The sequence below is a fragment of the Aplysia californica genome, unplaced genomic scaffold (assembly GCF_000002075.1).
Source record: "Aplysia californica isolate F4 #8 unplaced genomic scaffold, AplCal3.0 scaffold00021, whole genome shotgun sequence".
Taxonomy (NCBI): domain Eukaryota; kingdom Metazoa; phylum Mollusca; class Gastropoda; order Aplysiida; family Aplysiidae; genus Aplysia; species Aplysia californica.
In genome coordinates, this window is record NW_004797291.1 from 324,178 (window position 1) to 342,845 (window position 18,668).

The window sequence follows — 18,668 nt, forward strand, 5'->3', positions numbered from 1 at the left end:
AAGGGGGGAAATGGAAAGTGGCCGTTTGTACAGGTGGCGGTCTTATAGAGGTGGCCGTCAGGGCAGGTTCGACTGTATTTAACTCTTTCAAGTGCAGTGCAGCAATAGTTTGTCCACACTCACTTTCCCACAGCAAGAAATAGTTCAAATCCAAAATGCAACAGTACAATCGTCGGTCATTTTTTTAAAATTCGGAATTTTGAAAATTTTCAAAGAATCCCCATCCCTGATAGGATAGGGCTGACCTACTTCGACCGGGAAGTGCGCAGGCCCTATATAAAGGGCATAGACGTTGACATTTTTCAATGGAAAATTTCAGTATTCCTTATATGGAAAATGACGTAGTAAATTACAAGGCAAAGTTATAAATAGTGTCCAATAACTTTGCAAGTTATCTTGACCTCGTAGAGTGTCTCTTGGCCAAGATATCGATCGATAAAGTGACGTGGTCCAGCTGAGCGACTACATGTTATGTGTTATCACTTGTTCCGCTGTGCTAATGTACTAACTGTTGAGTTAATCGTGTTTTGCGCTTTGTTTGTATTTATGTGATCGCTTATCATTTTTGAATGGCTCATTTTATCAGCTTTGAGAAAAGATTTAGTTTTAAATCCCTTTTATAATCTATTGAGCCGTAAATGGTCATTTTTCAGTAGCAGGTACACATCTCGGGTATCTCAGCTGATATCCCCCCGCCATACCCCCATGTTTACAACCAATCGGCCGTGGCGGCGGGGCATTTTTGGCGGGTTACTTCCGGTGAAACGTTGAGCGCTTCAAGGGATAAGACCATCTGCTGGTGAATTTTCTAAAATCCATATCCCTTGACTAAATATAGCAACAATGATATATTTATATTAGTCAGATATCAAAAAATAAATTCAAGTAATTTTTTATTATTATAAGCCCATAGTAACGATGGTAAGCAAGCAAACGTCCACCATATGGGATAATTTCATCAAATTTCAAAAGCTCTCTTCTCTCTTATTTTTCGTCCGTTGGCTTTCATTTTTAGTAAGTACCAACTACAACACCTATGTAATGAGCAAATATCGCCAGATTTGTAATATTACAATTAGGAAAATAAGTAGGGACTCTACAAATATGTACTATGGACAAATAGTAAAATAACCTCGAAATTCCCAACAAAAACACTGATTGTAACTTTATTTTGTTATTATCTTAAAAAAAAAAAAGGTTCTATCTGAGTAACGGTCACATTGTGTAAAAGTATGAAGCCATTCAGATTAAAAATAATGGAGAAGACGTAATTTGAAGTCGGAAAAATAAATATTTGAAAAAAAAGAAGAAAATATTTTAAAAGAAGACCCAAAATAGGAAATAACTTTTTAAAACCCATTTTTTACATGACTTCTAAACATAACTGATTGAAACGGGCGCTTGAAACTTCAGGGAAATGGGAATAGGTTTCAAAAATGGAGAAAAAAAATTTCATGGTCACACTGGGTCAACATGGGGGAAATTTTACCTGCATATGGCCTTAAAAGCTAAGAAAACTCAGTGTGTACAGTAATCTCCGCCTAAACGCACGCCATACAAAAGCACGCTCCGCTCAAACGCACGCTTTCGTCATCTGACGGGTTTTTTAACTATATAATTTAGACGTACAAACACACGGTAACTCCCTCTAAACGCACGCTCCGATCTGCAAAACACACTGACAGGTAAAACTTGATTGAGGAAATTTTCACAACGACTACTGTATGATCTGCACAGCTTGCAGAAGACAGGCCTAGAAAAATCGGACATTTGGCGAGACTGCCCCTTATGCCGAACAAAGAGAGCGACAAACAGCATTTTCACACCCAACTTTCCACAGACACATAGGTCTAGGACTGGTCGGGTGATATGTTGGGAGGTTGGGGGATTGAAATATTATTTGATTGGTCACTGGAAATGCCTCTCTTTGAGAGAAGGTTTCTGACTGGTGTTTAAGTGACTGCGTGTTGGCTAATATTTAGTTAGACCTATGCCAATGATGCGCAACACGCGTGAATGCTCGTTCATGAATTTACGGTCGGGGGTGGTCGCTTGGAAAGCCACGTGGCTGGGCCGTCGTCTCTATGACTATCGCCAACAATTTCTTTTTAGGCTATTGGTTCCTCACATTTTATGGCACATTCATTACATCGAGTCTGTCTTTATGCCCCCCCACCCCACACACACACCCATTCAAAGCCTTTGCAGTCTTAACCGCAGTCTAGGAATCTTTTAAAAAAGTCACGTGTCGTCACATTATCGGCCCAAAGTGACCCCCACCCCAAAGGGAGGTCACTAGAATATAAAGACAATGAGATGACTGCGTCCCTTCCTCCCTTTGCAAAGGTTTATGTAAACGCACGCTCCGTATAAACACACGCTAAGGACCCCTCCCGAGCACCGTGCATTTAGGCGGAGACTACTGTACATGTTGAAGAAGAGTCTGGCGTTTCCTAAATCGTGAAGTGCAAGTTTCTTGTACTGGCTTTTTTATAGCTTGTTTGTGATTTTCATAAGAACTAAGAGAAAAACTCTTTCAAAGGTCAGAGAGATATAATAGCACCCATAGAACAAATGAAGCCTAATAAAGTCTTTCATTAAGAAATAGTAAAGAGAGGAACATCAAATTGTAACAATTTGACTGAAAACTTAGAGACAAAAAAACAAAAAAAGAAAGAACCACAAGTAGCGCAATTTAGAAAGATTAATTTTCTTAAAAGAAAAAGTTGAGCTTTATGCTTTACTCCCATTTTAAAAAATCATACCATTTGCATATGAACTGGCATACGACTTGAAAACACCATTCAGCACAAGACTCCCAATATCTTCCTCTTCATCTTCAGAATCATCAAGGTCCTCGGCCGTCCCCTGAAGATATCGCTGGGCAGACTCCATATGCTCTGTCCGCGCTTTGGCAAACATGTCCTCCACCGACCTCAGTGCTATGCAAGACAAATGCACAAAAAGCAGAAAATATTACTATTATTATTATTATTATTATCATACTCCAGTTCTATATATCTGAAACATACATTGGCGATCATGGTTCACTTTTCCTTTCTCTTTGTCACTGTTCTAAAAATTAAAAAAACAGATATCCTCCTGATCTTTTCCCATTAGCCATTTGTTCAAGTTCTTTAAGTAAATTATTTTTGGTCCACCTCTGCCTCCTTACCCTAAAATCTAAAATAAAATATTAAACATATAGTAAAGTTGAGTCAACCTGAACTATCTATTTTCACTGAGAATATATTTATACAACAAAAAAGAAATAGATAATGACATATGTTTCTAACTTTGAACATAGAACACATTCAAACAAAATATTTTGAATAGTCGAGTGATAACGTTAAGTTTGATACGAAGCACCGAAAATACTTATTGTAATATTTCACAACTCCTACAGACCGTAAATTGCTTTTCTCAGGGTGTTCCTATACAATGACTCAATGAAATTCATAGTTGTCTCAAGAGAACATTGAATCCCAATAGTTTAGAAAACAAGTCCATGCATAGGGTGGCCTTTACACCAAAACTGCTAAGTCCTTGTCCAGTCATTGAATTGTATTTGAGAAAAGAGAAGCGCATTAACACAATAACAGTCACCTAGTGCGGAGGAGACAGACAGACAGACAGACAGACAGACAGACAGACAGACAGACAGACAGACAGACAGACAGACAGACAGACGAAAAGAAGGAAAGGAAAAAAGTAAGACATACCAGTAACACCCTCAAATCACCCACATGGCTGAGACAACCATGTTAAAGCTGACTTAACTTCACCACACTATCTCATCAACTTTACTTGAAACACTGCCCTATTCAAGTTAAATTCAGATTGATTTTCATCATAAACTTGAGCATTTGGATGCAAGAAAGAAAACTGGTTAAACTGCACACATCTAGATTAAAAGGCAATAAAATTACCAAGCACCAGCAACATGAAAACAAACCAACCAAAAAACAACAACCCAACAACACAATAAAAACACAAAACTAGGTGGTACCAAACTCAAGACACTTCAACAGTGAAAATGTTTCACTATACAACTACAACAACACTTAATATGAAAATACATGATCTGAAAACACATGCAAACAAAAATAGTTACCTATATCAAAGTCATTTATTTTCAATTCACATATTATAGATTTAAAAACCACCATAGTCTACAGTACAGGAATTCTCCAGCCTAAACAACAAACACAAGAAACAATCAAGTTGTTGTCACTGTGGTTAATGAAGCAGCCCATAAGCACAAACCCAACAGCTTGCCTGATACAATGCTACAAAACGAAGTAGTAAAATATTAATTTAACATCCTTTATGACGTTTAACACAACCCAACCCCACAAACGTAAGCTATCATGAAAGCAAAACACGTTATGGCCCTCCACGTAGAAGTAGCAACTACTGTGGGGTTTTTTAGTAAAGAGATGCATTATATCTATACAACAAGGACTATTTTCTATTTAGAACTAGGGAGAAAAACAAAATATACAGACAGAAACAACAGAGGGAGAAAAAGGAACGGCCTACCGGTGGTGCACTCCAACCACTAACTGTACACATACAGCTGAACCTTCTAGAAATTCATCTCAACACAAAGGCCTGTTTAATTTATTTGATCAGATGTATTTAATTTAGATTTAGTAAGAGTTTTACGGCACTTGCAACACACACAATAAAGTCCCATAAGTGCCAAAGAATAGATGTGTTACAAGAGAGTAACATACCCAAAAAAGGAGGAGAGATAAGGACGATAGATGTTTGATAGGAAAGAAAGAGCAAACCACACCAGAGCACCCGCCAACCACCCACGATCAGATGTATAAAGTCACCAGCGGATAGTATAATCTATTTAAGGCCATTAAAGAGAAATATCCCAACCAATAGATATGCTTGACACCAAGTACACACTTTGTGTAAATCAAATCAATACGAGTTTTTAGTTTTAAAAAGTAAAGCTGGATCCTGCTCGTCAAATCTGAGAGTGACGATTCGCGATTCAGTCGGCTTTAATGAATCGCGAGTACGCAAGCACTCGTGGAACACTACGTCTCGGGCTCGTATGCGTGAAACAGAACAGTTTCATATCAACGCCACTTCGCGAGTCCCACTCTTATTGTCCCATCATCAACTCCGCCCCCCGCCTTTCGCTCCGCTGCTCTACTGACCTCAATTAGCGACCCCTATAAATTCACACCCCCCCCCCCTTTCCCCATGATTCGCTGAAACAATGGCTCCATAAAATTCCTTCTGTCTATTGGTTGGAACCCGTTCATTTTGTTTTAATAGGGGGGTTGGACTATGCCATCTTTTGTAAAATAAGGGGAGCCATACTAAGTGTTCCGTTCCGTTCTTGCACTCGTGACTCGACTCGCGACCCAGCAGTAGGTTACAAACAAGCCACAAGGTGGTGACAGCAACAGGGGAGTCAATCGGGAATCGGAAGGTGATACTGTTCCGCTTTCCGCTGAAGTGAATCGCGAATCGCGTTCCGCAGGCAAGAGTGGCGATTCAGTTCCGTTCTCGCGCTCGCGACCCAGCTCTATTAAAAAATACAACAACACCATAAAGAGTCATTATATTGAAAAGGAAAATAGAAAGACAGACAAATTTTTGTTTTTAATTTTCATAGAAGTTTTACGTCACTTGCCACACAATTAGGTCATATAAATGCCGAAGAGAAGAGGTGCTTTGTTTGTTTGTTTAGTATAGGGTTTTACGGCGCTCGCAACTGCATAAGGTCATATGAGCACGCGGGACACACCTAATACTTTTTCGTTGGTAGGAAATTTTGAATTTTGCCCGGGTGGCGGCCGAAGCCTACTCTTATCGATTTTAGACCACCAAGGGATCTTTAACGTGCGCAACTTGCACACGGGCCCTCCGAGATTTTTCGCCCTTGTTCGAGAAAGCTAGGTGTAGATCTTTCCTACCAGAAGATCAGGGGTGTGGCAGAAAGACAGCAGTTAGGAGGAGCCAAGGAGTAGCAGCAGAAAGGCTGCAGAAAGAGTCAGGAGCCCAGAGGAGGGGGCAAAGGAGGTGAGGGGGTGGGGGCAGAAAGTGGAAATGAAAGCAGACAACAGAACATTGTTAGAGATCAGGAAAGGATGTGAAAGGAGACAATTTTAGAGAAGAAAATTTTTTGGTCGCTACCCGGAATCGAACCCGGGACCTTTGAATGAGAGGCCAACACCTTAACCTCTAGGCCACGAGAGCCCCGAAGAGGTGCTACCAGAGACTAACATACAAAGAAAAGAAAGGGGAGACATTTAAGAACAACAGAGACTTTTTTTAATCTTTGGAAAGAAGGAGCAAACCACACCAGATCACCCACCAACCATCAACTTCCTCAGACAGAAACAACAGAAGGATAGAACAGAGTCGGATCTACAAGGAGCACCTTCTATACTTCTAACCATTTGCTGTAAGGTCAGTAAAGTAATGGTCAAGAACAAATGAGTCACGACATGGTGGAGTCAGGAGCTCGTCCTTTCTTGGGAATATGGGGTTATTGCTATTACCTTAAAGCCTGTTCATTGGCCTTCCTTTTGGTGACAAAAATATTTATCTATGTTGAATAGAAGTCGAAATATTTGCAATTAAAGGAAGTTGGGTCGCCTCGTCTCAGAAGCGAAATTAGCGAGAAAATGGCCGCCAAAGTTTGGTAACTGCCATAGCCTGAGAGTCCTTGGAAACTGAAAATTAACATTTTTTGAGCCTTTAATCAATATTTTTTAGAAAACCCACACAAAAATGTGTTTTTAAATGGATTTAAAAAGTGTTGAGCCAAAAAAGAAATGTTTTTTAAAAATTGACCATCTGCCCAAAAAATGTCGATTTCTTTGATTTCATTATTTTGACGAGTGCCTGATTTCAAAACGAGCCTCATAAATGTCTTCAACCAGACAGTGACTGCAGTTCCTCACCATTACCATTTCCCTGTAGTTTTCATCTAATTATTTGTTATCTCACATTCACTTTTGTTAGGGCTGTACCCCGGTAGCAAACACGCTCGGGCTCGCAAGCCCCTAGTTCAAGTCACAAGCCTCAAATCACTTGGTCAAATCATCAAATTAAATCACCAGCATGATACGTTGAGCCTGGCCTAAGCTTCAAGTACCCACACCAACTTGCAATCCCCGAAGCCACTCGTGTCTGACCCACTCTTCCTTCCCCTTCCTGTTTGCAATCCGCGAAACCACTTACGTCAGAAAGAGAGAGAGGGGGAGAGAGACCCCGCTAACAGTGTCACTGCTCCACAAACTAGTCTGTTCCATTAATCGAAGGCTTATGAGCAGCGGACGGCAGGCAAGACTCAAATCCCGATCGCAGCGCTAAGCAAAGCACTTGGTCCCAAGAGCCAAGACCTGCTTTGCGTCTCATATTGCTTTGTGCTAAGGGCTTGCTCTCGTGCCAATAAATCTGCTTTGAGTCCAACTACCGCCCTGGCAGGGCAAAACCGCTCGTCAGTACAACATCGCTCGTCTGCACCGAGCCGCAAGATCTACCGGTAATCCACCCCGCTCGCGGCGTGAACTCTGAACTCTGGACGTGGAGGAAGCGAGACGCTGCGCTGGTTTTGGTGCACGACGAAGAGGGCTGTAATAGCTTAGTGCAGACCGTTGGCGACCTCAGTGCTTTAACAGTGAAAATGTGACATCTTCGTAGGCTCACATTTTGTTATGAGCTGTTTTCACTGGTATTAAAAATGGAGCTACGACAAGAAAGCACTGAGGTCGAGGTATGCTAAACTATTTACGACACAGAAAAAAGGTCTGAACACTTACAAACAATTTTTAACTGACAAAGTAAATCAGTGGCTTGTAATTTAATCACTCGCCTAAACTACACTTCCACTCCCACCCCGACACTTAGAACAAGTTGAAGTTGAAGAGAAAGCATTGGGGAGGGGATGACAATCGTGATTTTGTTTCTGAACAATGTAAACAACTTTTGATTTGTCTGCTTCTCTATCAGAATATCATTGTTAAGATAAATTATATCACATTGTTAATTACATTGTAGGCCTATAACTTTTAAAAAACATCTTGCTGCACTGTAACTGATATTATGTATATATTGTGCATGTTCTATCATACAAATATTATTTATGATGTCGAATTACGCCAAGAAAATCAATAAAGCAAAACGTAATCCTTTCCCCCCTCCAAAAAAAAATCAACAAAAATCAACAAAAATCTAAACCAAAAAAACCCCAACAAACAAGACAAAGAAAACCCTGTCACGACAGGAGGCGTAAGGGGAGGGGCGGGTTCTACGGAAAACGAGGGGTGGCGAACACCTCTCGCTTTCCCAGCCATACCACCCCCTCCCCTCCCCTCCCCAAACAGCACCATCGCTGGAAGTGTGAGGACTATTTAGGGCTTGTCAGTGTGCGGCCACGTGGGCAGAAGTATCGCGCGCTCAGTAAACAAGAGTTTGTGACGTCATGACACAAATCAGTAAGTCCGTCCGCCGTCCACAAGTAGCAACTCCGGTAGCCGGCAAAGCTCAAGCCTGCTCGCAAGCCTCTGGCACAAACCGTCCGTTGCTCGCAAGCCTTCAATTAATCGAGCAGACTCCAGCCCTAGCTTTTGTACTGAAATCATAGCTAAAGATACTGCATATATATATTCCTTTGTTATTACATTACACTGCAAAATTTAATTCGTATCTTTTTAGATTTCTTTTCATAAGTCTAAAGATAGATTTTTAGCCTAAACATTTCACATACATATATCTGAATATCATGCGTTGTAAGAAAGTAAGGAAACAAGTACACACAACAATAAGAACTGTCTTTCACGAAAAGGCTAAATTATTAGTAACGCAATAATAAACTAAGCTAATTTAATAGGAAAAAAGGTGAGTATACAAACCAAGCAAGTGCATTACATTGATCAATCTTACAGGCTTCTAGACTCTGCTTCTCCAGTCCAGGACTCTTGTACCCAGGTGATCTGGGACTAGCACTAGACTTCTGGCTCGCAGCGCTAGCATACCCTGGTCTCTGTGGCGGGAAACCATTGCCATTGACAGCCCGAGGTCCGAAGGGGGACGTCGCCGCTGCCTGATTTGCAGGGGCTGGATTCCTAGAACCTCGGCCCCTGCCTCTACCTCGGAGAAAAGCTGGTTGGGAACTCATGCTCACGGAGAATAGATCTGTTTCATTATGTAGGAGTAGAAATAGAATGCATTCAACAATGAGCAATTATAAAACTTAATACCATACCAGGTGCCCATTGCAAATGGGATCGGGTCGGGTTGATCGCTCGACTCGTCGTCGGATAACAAACGCGCTTGTATTTGAGGCAATGAGTTGAGCAATCAGTTTGTGCCACAATAGCCACTTTGCACCCTCAATCCGGCTAGCAAACCGACCCGAGTGTGCCTATGGGCACCCGGTATAATAGAATAGCATGTAATCTTACATAACTTTACCCCTATGCTTATCCTAACCTTGTCTTATTACCCCAATCCAGCAAATGATGATAAAAATAAAATGTGCAAATCTAAAAGATTGCACCTCACCTCTAGCCTCTAGTAGTCTGGGTCTTTTGTTTTTCTTTGTCATAAGTGTTTCATGGCACTTGCAACTGCATGAGGTCATATGAGCACACAAGACACGCCAAACATTTTCAATTTGGTACAAAATTTTTAATTTTGCCAGGGTGAGGGTCGGAACCTACTCTTACCGATTTTTTACCAACAAGAGATCTTTAACGTGCGCAACTTGCACACGGGACCTCCGAGATTTTTCACCCTTGTACAAGAAGGCTAGGTGTAGATCTTACATGTCTACCATAAGATCAGGGGGGTGGCTGTCAGTGAAAGACAGCAGTAAGAAGGAGCCAAGGACAAAGAGTAGAAAGGCTGCATAAAGAGTCAGGGGCCCACAGGAGTGGGCAAAGGAGGTGAGGGGGTTGGGGGAGAAAGTGGAGATGGAAGCAGACAACAGAATATTGTATCATTGTTAGAGAGCAGGAAAGGATGCGAAAGTAGAAAATTTTAGAGAATCTAGATATCTAGTTCTAGATGATCTACGCTATTCTTTTCATTGTAGGTAGCAGGGAATAAAAAAGGGGTTGAGATTTAGAGGATTTTTTCAAATTTAATACAGGTTCAACGTTTCGCCCTGTAGGGCTTCGTCAGGAACACGATACAAAAAACGAAGTGTATACGACCCGGTAACCGGGAACAAAGTCACGAAGTATACAGACCCGGTAGGGGAACTCTTTTGTGATTTCGGAAAGTTTCAGCGCCCAGACCCGGTACAGTGGAACTCGGATTCAACGAGCTCGGATTCAACGAGAACTCGGATTCAACGAGATGAGATAAGACTCCCCATTTTTTTTCTTCTTTAACATCAATAAAAATAAACCCGGATTCAACGAGCACTTAAATCAGCAAGCTCGGGTTCAACGAGGTCGCTTCCAGGGTGAACAGCCCCGCAGACGTGGCTTCGCTCATTTTTCTCCCCGAACGAACTTTATCTATTCCCGGAAACCATCCATTGCACCTGCATGTGAACCATTATTCAATCAGTCGATTACATGCGACCAATCAGCGGCCCTTTTCCATACCAACACATGCGTTGTTGGCACACGCACGTGTCTACCCTGGCGTGTGTCGGGGTCGGATGGGCGGCCTGCACACGCGTGGCTGTGTGTGCGTGTCGTGGAAAGGGGGGGGGGGTGGGCACTAGCGGTCCGGGCGTTGAACGTCGCAGATACAAACGCGTCACAGGCTTTTTCTTCCCTCGGCAAATGATCATTATTACAATGGTAAGCTAGTCTTGACGTAGATCTACGTAATGAATAATGCGCTTGTCTATGGAATCAAAAGTTGCCGTATGCTTGGCTCTACACAGCAACACAACTTTTTGGTAAACAATCGATAAGTCACAGGCGTGTGCATTTGACCGAATCTGTCTTTTTTTTTTCACAGCTAATAATATGCAGACATTTCAGGCACTGCTTGTGACTTCTCTTTATACATTACTTGCTCAGTGCCTGTAATTACTTACACAAAACCTCATGTTTGCTATAACGAACACTCGGATTCAACAAGATTTTAGGTCAGGCCCAGCGACCTCGTTGAATCCGAGTTCCACTGTAGTGTATGTGTGTGTGTGTGTGTGTGTGTATGAGAGAGAGAGAGAGAGAGAGAGAGAGAGAGAGAGAGAGAGAGAGAGAGAGAAAGAGACCAAGGGGAAGTGCTAGTAAAATGTACATTATAACTTTCTTTTTTTTTTTTTTGTTGCCCCCCCCCACAAGTGACAGCACAGTGACAAATATTGATTTATTTCATGGCGACACCACGTTTGTAATGCCGAACCTGCATGTTACAATAAATGTTGGGTTATCAGACAATTACTGACAAATTTCTGGGTGGTAACGAAAGCAGATCTTGATTTTTCCAGTCAGTCGAGCCTTGGTGACACAATTCCGCTTGCCGCCAAAGCCGCCAGTTCGCGTGAAACGTACTCTCAGAGCCGAAATAATATCACAATCGTGACCGGCAAACATGAACTTAAAGACGTTATTGGATTTGGTTTTCAAATATTCGAGATCTTTTAATGTGTATTTTCCCGGGTCTCGGCGATTTTTTTTTCCAAAATCCTGAGGCCTGGAACTGGAAGTCACCCTGCTCCCAGCAACTCTCTTTGTGATTGGCCCGCTGTCGCGGTAGCGGAGTTTAGGGGAGGAAATGGCGGTAGCGGAAATCCGCTAAATAGCGGAATATTGAGACCCATGCTAGAGATAGATCTAGGCTAGCCTCAAAACTAGATCTATCTAGATCTAGATCTAGATCTAGATTGAATGATTTATGGCTGTCTGTCTAGATCTAGACCTAGGTCATAGATCTAGAAGAACCTAGATCTTGGTCTACCCTGAGCCAAAAAGAACTTTCCGAAATCACAAAAGAGTTCCCATACCGGGTCTGTATACTTTGTGACTTTGTTCCCGGTTACCGGGTCTGTACAGGCTACACTCCCTACAAAAAAATATTCTTTTCATAATGAACTAGAAATCTAGATCTAGGGATGCCATAAGCTCATCTATTCGGGCTCGGGTGCACACCGATGTCCCGCCTAAATCTAGATCTTGCCCAACTAGAAGTAAAAATAACAGTACTAAAACACGTCAACAACACGTCATTCGTCAGCATACGGCACGGCGTACACTCCCAGCCTAGCCCGGCCTTGATATTTAATTGTTGGGTCAAAAAAAGAAGCCAAATGCGTACAAAGCTGCACCATCAGTGCAAATTAAGCATTCACGTCATACACACTAATTCTCTGTGGGTAAATGTCTTGTTGTGAGCCAAAAGCAAGAACTAATTTGTTTTTATATTGAGAAAATCACCTTGCTTTTTAATTAGTCTTCTCAGCTGAGCTTGGATTTCGTGTTTCGTTTCGACACTTCCGACCCAATATCCGGTTGAATCAGCTCTTTGTACGTAATCGTAAATTTGATCCATAGCCTACTCTTGGATGTCCGTAAATTTCTAAGGATTAAATTTTGTGGGTGGTTGGAGGGCGCAAGTAATAGGTCCTACTTCTATATTTCCCCCTGTAGTTTTTATTAGTGTATCTTGCTTTTTTCTGGAATTAATTACTGTTGTCATATCTAAGTGCTTCATTTTTCTAAAAGAAAAGAAAATTTAATTTTAAAAAAGAAAAAGAAACGATCTAAAGAGGGGGGGTAGGACCGATGTTGTAGCATTACTTTTTAATGTTTATTTGAGAATAACTTTTTGCAATGAAAGGTGTGATCAACAAAATGAATATTTGTGACAAAACTGCCAACTGTTATGGAAATTTTTAGAATAATAATTTTAAGTGATCTACAGGTGGTTTTGTAAACAAACTTCATGTACGGAATCATAATTTATGGACATGAGGAATAATTAAAATTGATAGGCCTATAACTTATACTTGATTTTTGTATTCATGGTTGCTGTTGTTTTGTTGTTGTTGTTTTGGGGTTGTTGTTTTGTTGTTGCTGTTGTTGTTGTTTTGCTTGTTGTTGTTTTGTTGCATACCAGTCATTTCGTGACACAGTCATTTAGAGGGGGTGGGGTGAGAAAGAAAGTGGAGACGAAAGCAGACGACAGAATTGCTAGAGAGCAGGAAAAGGAAATAATTTTAGAGAAGAAAATGTTTCCTTCGCTACTTGGATTCGAACCCCGGACCTTTGAATGAGAGGCGAACACTTTTACCTCTAGGCCACAAGAGCCCCCACCAAGGGATCTTGAACGTGCACAACTTGCACGCGGGACCTCAGAGGTTTTTCGCCCTTGTCTGAGAAAGCCAGGTATAGATCTTCCCTACCAGAAGATCAGGGTTGTTTCTGAAAGATAGCGGTAAAAAGGGGACAATGAGTTGAGCAGTAGAAAAGCTGCAGAGAGAGTCAGGGGCGAAGAGGAGGGGGCAAAGGAGGTGAGGGGGTGGGGGCAGAAAGTGGAGACGTGAGCAGACGACAGAACATTGTTAGAGAGCAAGAAAGGGTGTGAAGGGAGAAATATTAAGGAAAGAAAATTTTTACGTCTCTACCCGGATTCGAACCCGGGACCTTTGAATGAGAGGCGAACACATTGACCTCTCCTCCAGGCCACGAGAGCCCCCTGCCCGAACAGTGTAACTGGTAGGAACAAAATATCAACTCGGTTTTTTTTTCTAAAAACGTTACCGCTTGGTCCACCGTCCACGTGCCTTTGACACGCGACACAAATCGCTCCTTAGGACAGGGATCCATAGACAACGACAGATATTGTCAGTACAATGTATGAGAGTGTTTTAGCGCCTGTAAAAGGCAGCTTGCACTGCGGTATACATGTGTACAGAAATTGTGTATAGTAGAGAATTGTTTCTGTATGTTATGCTTTCCAGGAAGTTGAGTATATAGATCTAGTAATAGTATAGATTGTAAAGTGCATAGAGAGCGTGCTATTGAGTGAGAATTTGCGCTATATTAATGCTATCTAATAATATTAATATAATTGTCATTATTATTATTAATATTATTATTATTATTATTATTATTATTATTATTATTATTATTATAGTGTTACGAAAGTAGTTTGTCTGTTTAGTTATGAATTAAATGACAATTTTCCTCACAGTGATCAAGCCATTTCGGCGGCTATTATTTTCTCCCGTCTGACAGATGTCAGAAAAAAATAAATAAAAAGAAACTCAAATGTGTTTTACATTAGAATGGAAGGAAATCTCTACAGTTATACTGGAAAAGTAATCAGAGCATGAACCAGTGGCTAGTGTGCGTCTAAAGTTTCTGGAGCGATAGAGATTTCAGGGATGCCAAATGATTTTTAAAAAACACCCGAAAATGAGCGAAGCATCACATCTCAGTTAAAACGAACCTTGTAAACTTTTTAAATGAGCAAACAAAAACATCTCTCTTACCTCTCCCCTTTCCTTTGCAAATGTACGGGACTTTTGTTGCATCAATTCCAATAATATTATTTCTGTCTTGAGAGGAAGGACCTTGCCAGTGGCCTTCTTCTTGGAGACAGGAAAAATTCCAATGGATGACAACCCCCCCCCCCCCAAAAAAAAAGCGAAAAAAGCCGAATGACCAGTGATTTGATATCCATGAGATTTGAATATTTGTCAAGCTTTAATATGCGGCTCATGGCAAGGGGGGTGGGTTAACCTTGAAATTGATTTCAAGCAGGGAACTTTTTATTATCCTTTTTTTGTTGTTGCCTGTAAGCTTTTAAAATTTAAGACAAGAAAAGCACATCAACATAACAATGCAGGGAAGGAGTAAGACAGATAGATCTAGATAAGAAACCGAGGGAAAGAAAAGAAGTAGGGACCCCCCGGGGCAGTGCCACTGACTGCAGTGTCTTTAGGCCATTCCCAAAGGGAACACATTTCTCGTTCAAGCACAGTAGAATTGTAAATGGGCTGATCCGAATGGAAAATTCGTGTTAAGTGCCTTTCCCAAGGACACAACGTCGGACCGAGCTGAGGCTCGAAACTCCCAAACTCTCACAACAGGTCCAGTCCGCTTAAACTGAAAACAGTCTACACCCCCCCCCAAAAAAAAAAAAAAAAAAAATTAAATTAAAAATAAATAAATAAATAAATAAATAATTTTAAAAAAAATAAATAAATAAAATAAAATAAAATAAACCAGGGCTGTGCTACTGACTGAAGTTGTCTTTGGCCATTCCCAAAGGGGGGATATTTGCATTTTCTTATGCACAGTAGAACTGTAAATTAAATGGGTTGATTTATCTATGTCAATTGTCATGCTCATACTGTGCCGGAACAACTTAGGGGTAACTGCTGCTTTTTCTTCCCTCATCCTTATTTCGTAATTTTCTTCTACTTCTTTTGCACTCTCTTGTATGTTTGTCACTCTCTTGTGAACTGCTATTTCCGGGGTGCCTTGGTAGTCGAAGCAGACTGTGCTGTTGAGGCAAGGGAGGTGAGCAGAGTAAGCTTGATTCCCCGTTTGGACATCACTGTTGACATCCACCCCTTGGCGCTCATATGGCCTTATGCAGTTGCGAGCGCCGTAAAACCTTACTAAAAATCAAACTAAACCAGTCTAACTAAAAACAGTGGTACATCGAAAGAATAAAAAATTCCTCAGTTTTTGTTTCTTCTATTTGGGCAATCTCTCTAAACCGAACCCCCGCCCGCAGTCCCGCAGATTTCGGTTCCAGTGGACTCCACAGTATATGACACAGTTGAGATAATTAAGGAGTGGGCTGTGCAGGGTCAATCCAGGCTGCATAAGATACAACATCCCAGCAGAAATATTATCATCATCCGGTGCCTTGCCGACTGGGGAGGGCGATCATTGACCTCCACTTCACTTTGTCTTGCGTTGCAGCGAAGGTGTCACGTTGCTATTCCCAGCCATGTCGTCAACCTGTCCAGTATCTTTTCCCAGTCTGCTTCTCTTTCCATCAAACTTGCCTGTTGTGACAAAATTCTCTAAAGCTTCTTTCCGCATCGTGTGTCCAATGAGATTTGCCTGTCAGTTTCATATCTTAGTAATAAGCTGTCGTTTACAAGTTGCTTTAACCAAAATTTCTTCATTTGTTCTTCTAGCTGTCCATGGGATACGCAGCATGCGTCTTATGTACCACAACTCTGTCGTCTCAGTTGTTCTTTCCAGCTGTCTATTGGTTGTCCATGCTTCGCACCTGTATCATTGGATTGGCTCGATGCAACTTTTCAGTACTTTTTCTTGTTCCCGATGACAGATTGATGTTTGTATCGGTTTCATTTTGTGGAAGGTTGATCTTACTTGGCGAATGCAGCTTTTAATTTTGGTGTGGCATCTCCCATCTGATGATATTATGGTCCCCAGATATTAAAAAATGTTGTTCTTGCTTGAGAGTGGTACCATAGCAGAACTATAGAGATAATCTAAATAAAAAAACAATCCCGCTCAGGAATTTAACTCACGTCATGTGCATGATAGAGCTCAACTGCCACACCACAGACACCTGCTCAACATAACATATGATTTAATATGACCTCATATCCAGTATTATTACATGTACATACATTTAAAAAAGCACACAGAAATAAAGAAAAAGACAACTCGAAGGGTATGTTTATGAGCTATGCATTTTTAATGCCCAATTTCAGTTCAAATGGTCACACCTAAACTAAAAGGTAGCAACGTGTGGGTGACCATGAAGAGGCAACACCGATCCAATCATCTTGCTCGTGTTCATTATGGCTGTATCAACACAAAAATGTAAAGCTTTATGAGGTTAAAACAGAAAATACTTAATCAATAACCACCATTCCACGTCTAAACCATCAAACAGTAGCCTCTGAAAATGTCAGCTTAGGAATCTCAGTTTAGATATATAACGATGGTATCAAGTACAAGTACCGTAACTTAAAAATGATCAGCAAACCCAGAGAAACTAATTTTAAAAAAAAATAATGTTTTAATCACACTGCAATGATGTTGCAAAATGCACGCAATCATTTCCCGGTGTTCTGACAGGAACAGTTGAGTTCAGATATAGTTTACCATGAGTCAGCAAAATTGCTATATTTCCCCATGGAAAAGAAAAGCAAAATAAAAGTAACATGGAGAGGTAGAAAGAACAGTCCACATTAGAACGCTCACCAAAAACTCGAAAGATTAGTAGAGCCATCATCTATCTTGGACAAAAGTAAAAAAGAAAGAAAAAAAAAGACAACCCCCCACCCAAAAAAAAAATTTAAAAATTCAAAAGCAAACACACGGCATCTCAGCCATAAGAAATTAACAGTGTTTACCAGGACAATAAAAGAAGAAAAAAAAAGATTTCTACACACAGAAAAGCAGATCAGAGGCAGCCAGTCCTGTAACAAAATCAAGTACACGTAGCTCCAAAACTGAAGGAGAAGTGAACCAAACCAAATAGCCAAACGGTAGTTAGTCACAAAACAACATAACACGCTGAAAGCTTTTTGTTTTGTCTTGACAATGGACGACAAATTTGATGTGAAGCAACATCGTAAAATGAGTCATAAATCATGCTCAGTTGTTGGAACATGTCCATCAAAACTTTGATTTTCCTTAAAACTGTGCTGACTGTAACTTTAGAACCAAAAGAGCTGGACTTCATTTAGTTTAAGGTTTAATACGAGTTTTACGGCATTTGCAAAACCATTAGGTCATATTATAAGAGCAGAAGAGGTGTTACAAGAGAGTAACATACACACACAAAAAAAAGGAGGTGAGATGAGGACTACAGATGTGTGAGAGGAAACAAGAAGCAAACCATACCACAGCGACCACCAACTACCCAACGAGCTGGACTAATACTGTCTTCTCACCCACTTGTAGGGCATGATGAACAGATTTATTTTGATACCAGTAGAGTTATATGTCAAAATGCCACATGTGGCTCGTTTTGTCCCGTTGCTACACATACATACATATGTTTACATTCTTTTGTTATCAAAAGTAACGGGACACGTAGATCCTAAACAATGAGGCATACTGGTGTACATCAACAATTTCAGGCTTGAACTTGTGCTTTCGCTTCAAGCCAGAGTGGAATCAATACCCAGTATTCTCATTCAAAAACTTTCCTTACCGTAAATAATAAAGCACATCAGCTCAAACTGTCAAAGCCGGGGGGGAGGGGGGAATAGAAAAAAAGAAGCAAAAAACCCAAAAATAACGAAGTGGTGTAGTAAACTACCCTACAAAACAAGAAATGGATGGCTCAAGAACATTTTAAAATCTCAATTCCAAAGCTGACAAACAAATGCTACACGATATATCTCAATAATCTCACTTCACCTGAGTAGATATAACTATGATGAGGTGTCTTAAAAACATAAAAGAACTTGGTCCGCCCTTTCGAGGATGAAAAAAGAAAAGAAAATTGATTAGTAAATGAGTCACAATACTAATAATAATAGAACATGATACAAGAGTCTACAAACAAAACCCAATACTGAGTCCCAAATTCAACATGTATAGAATACTTGTGCCTGCTCATGGATAAATAATCATAATTGTAAACATTTCTGAAACTCTGTCTCGTCACAAGGCCCAAATTGAGTCTCACCTCTTAACTGTTCTAATGTGTCAAAAGGGACATAAAAACTCTTTTCATGAAAAATATTCTTTAATAGCCAAGAGTAATTCTCC

At 40.7% G+C, this 18,668-nt stretch overlaps 1 protein-coding gene across 2 annotated transcripts in view; it reads right to left on the reverse strand.

The window, feature by feature from the left end:
• The window catches only part of LOC101850930 (NF-X1-type zinc finger protein NFXL1), a 36,225-nt gene extending 23,618 nt beyond the window's left edge, over positions 1-12,607 (reverse strand). The window contains exons 1-3 of one of the 2 annotated variants that reach the window (XM_005090773.2): positions 12,381-12,607; positions 8,923-9,174; positions 2,766-2,942 (exon numbers count right to left, since the gene is read on the reverse strand). In XM_005090773.2, coding sequence (XP_005090830.2) covers positions 2,766-2,942; positions 8,923-9,174; positions 12,381-12,495 — 544 coding nt within the window. In that variant the 5' untranslated portion in view covers positions 12,496-12,607. Of the gene's footprint in view, positions 1-2,765; positions 2,943-8,907; positions 9,175-12,380 lie in introns of both variants that reach the window. The other variant, XM_035972148.1, reaches the window with a different exon arrangement.
• Positions 12,608-18,668: the final 6,061 nt, after the last annotated feature.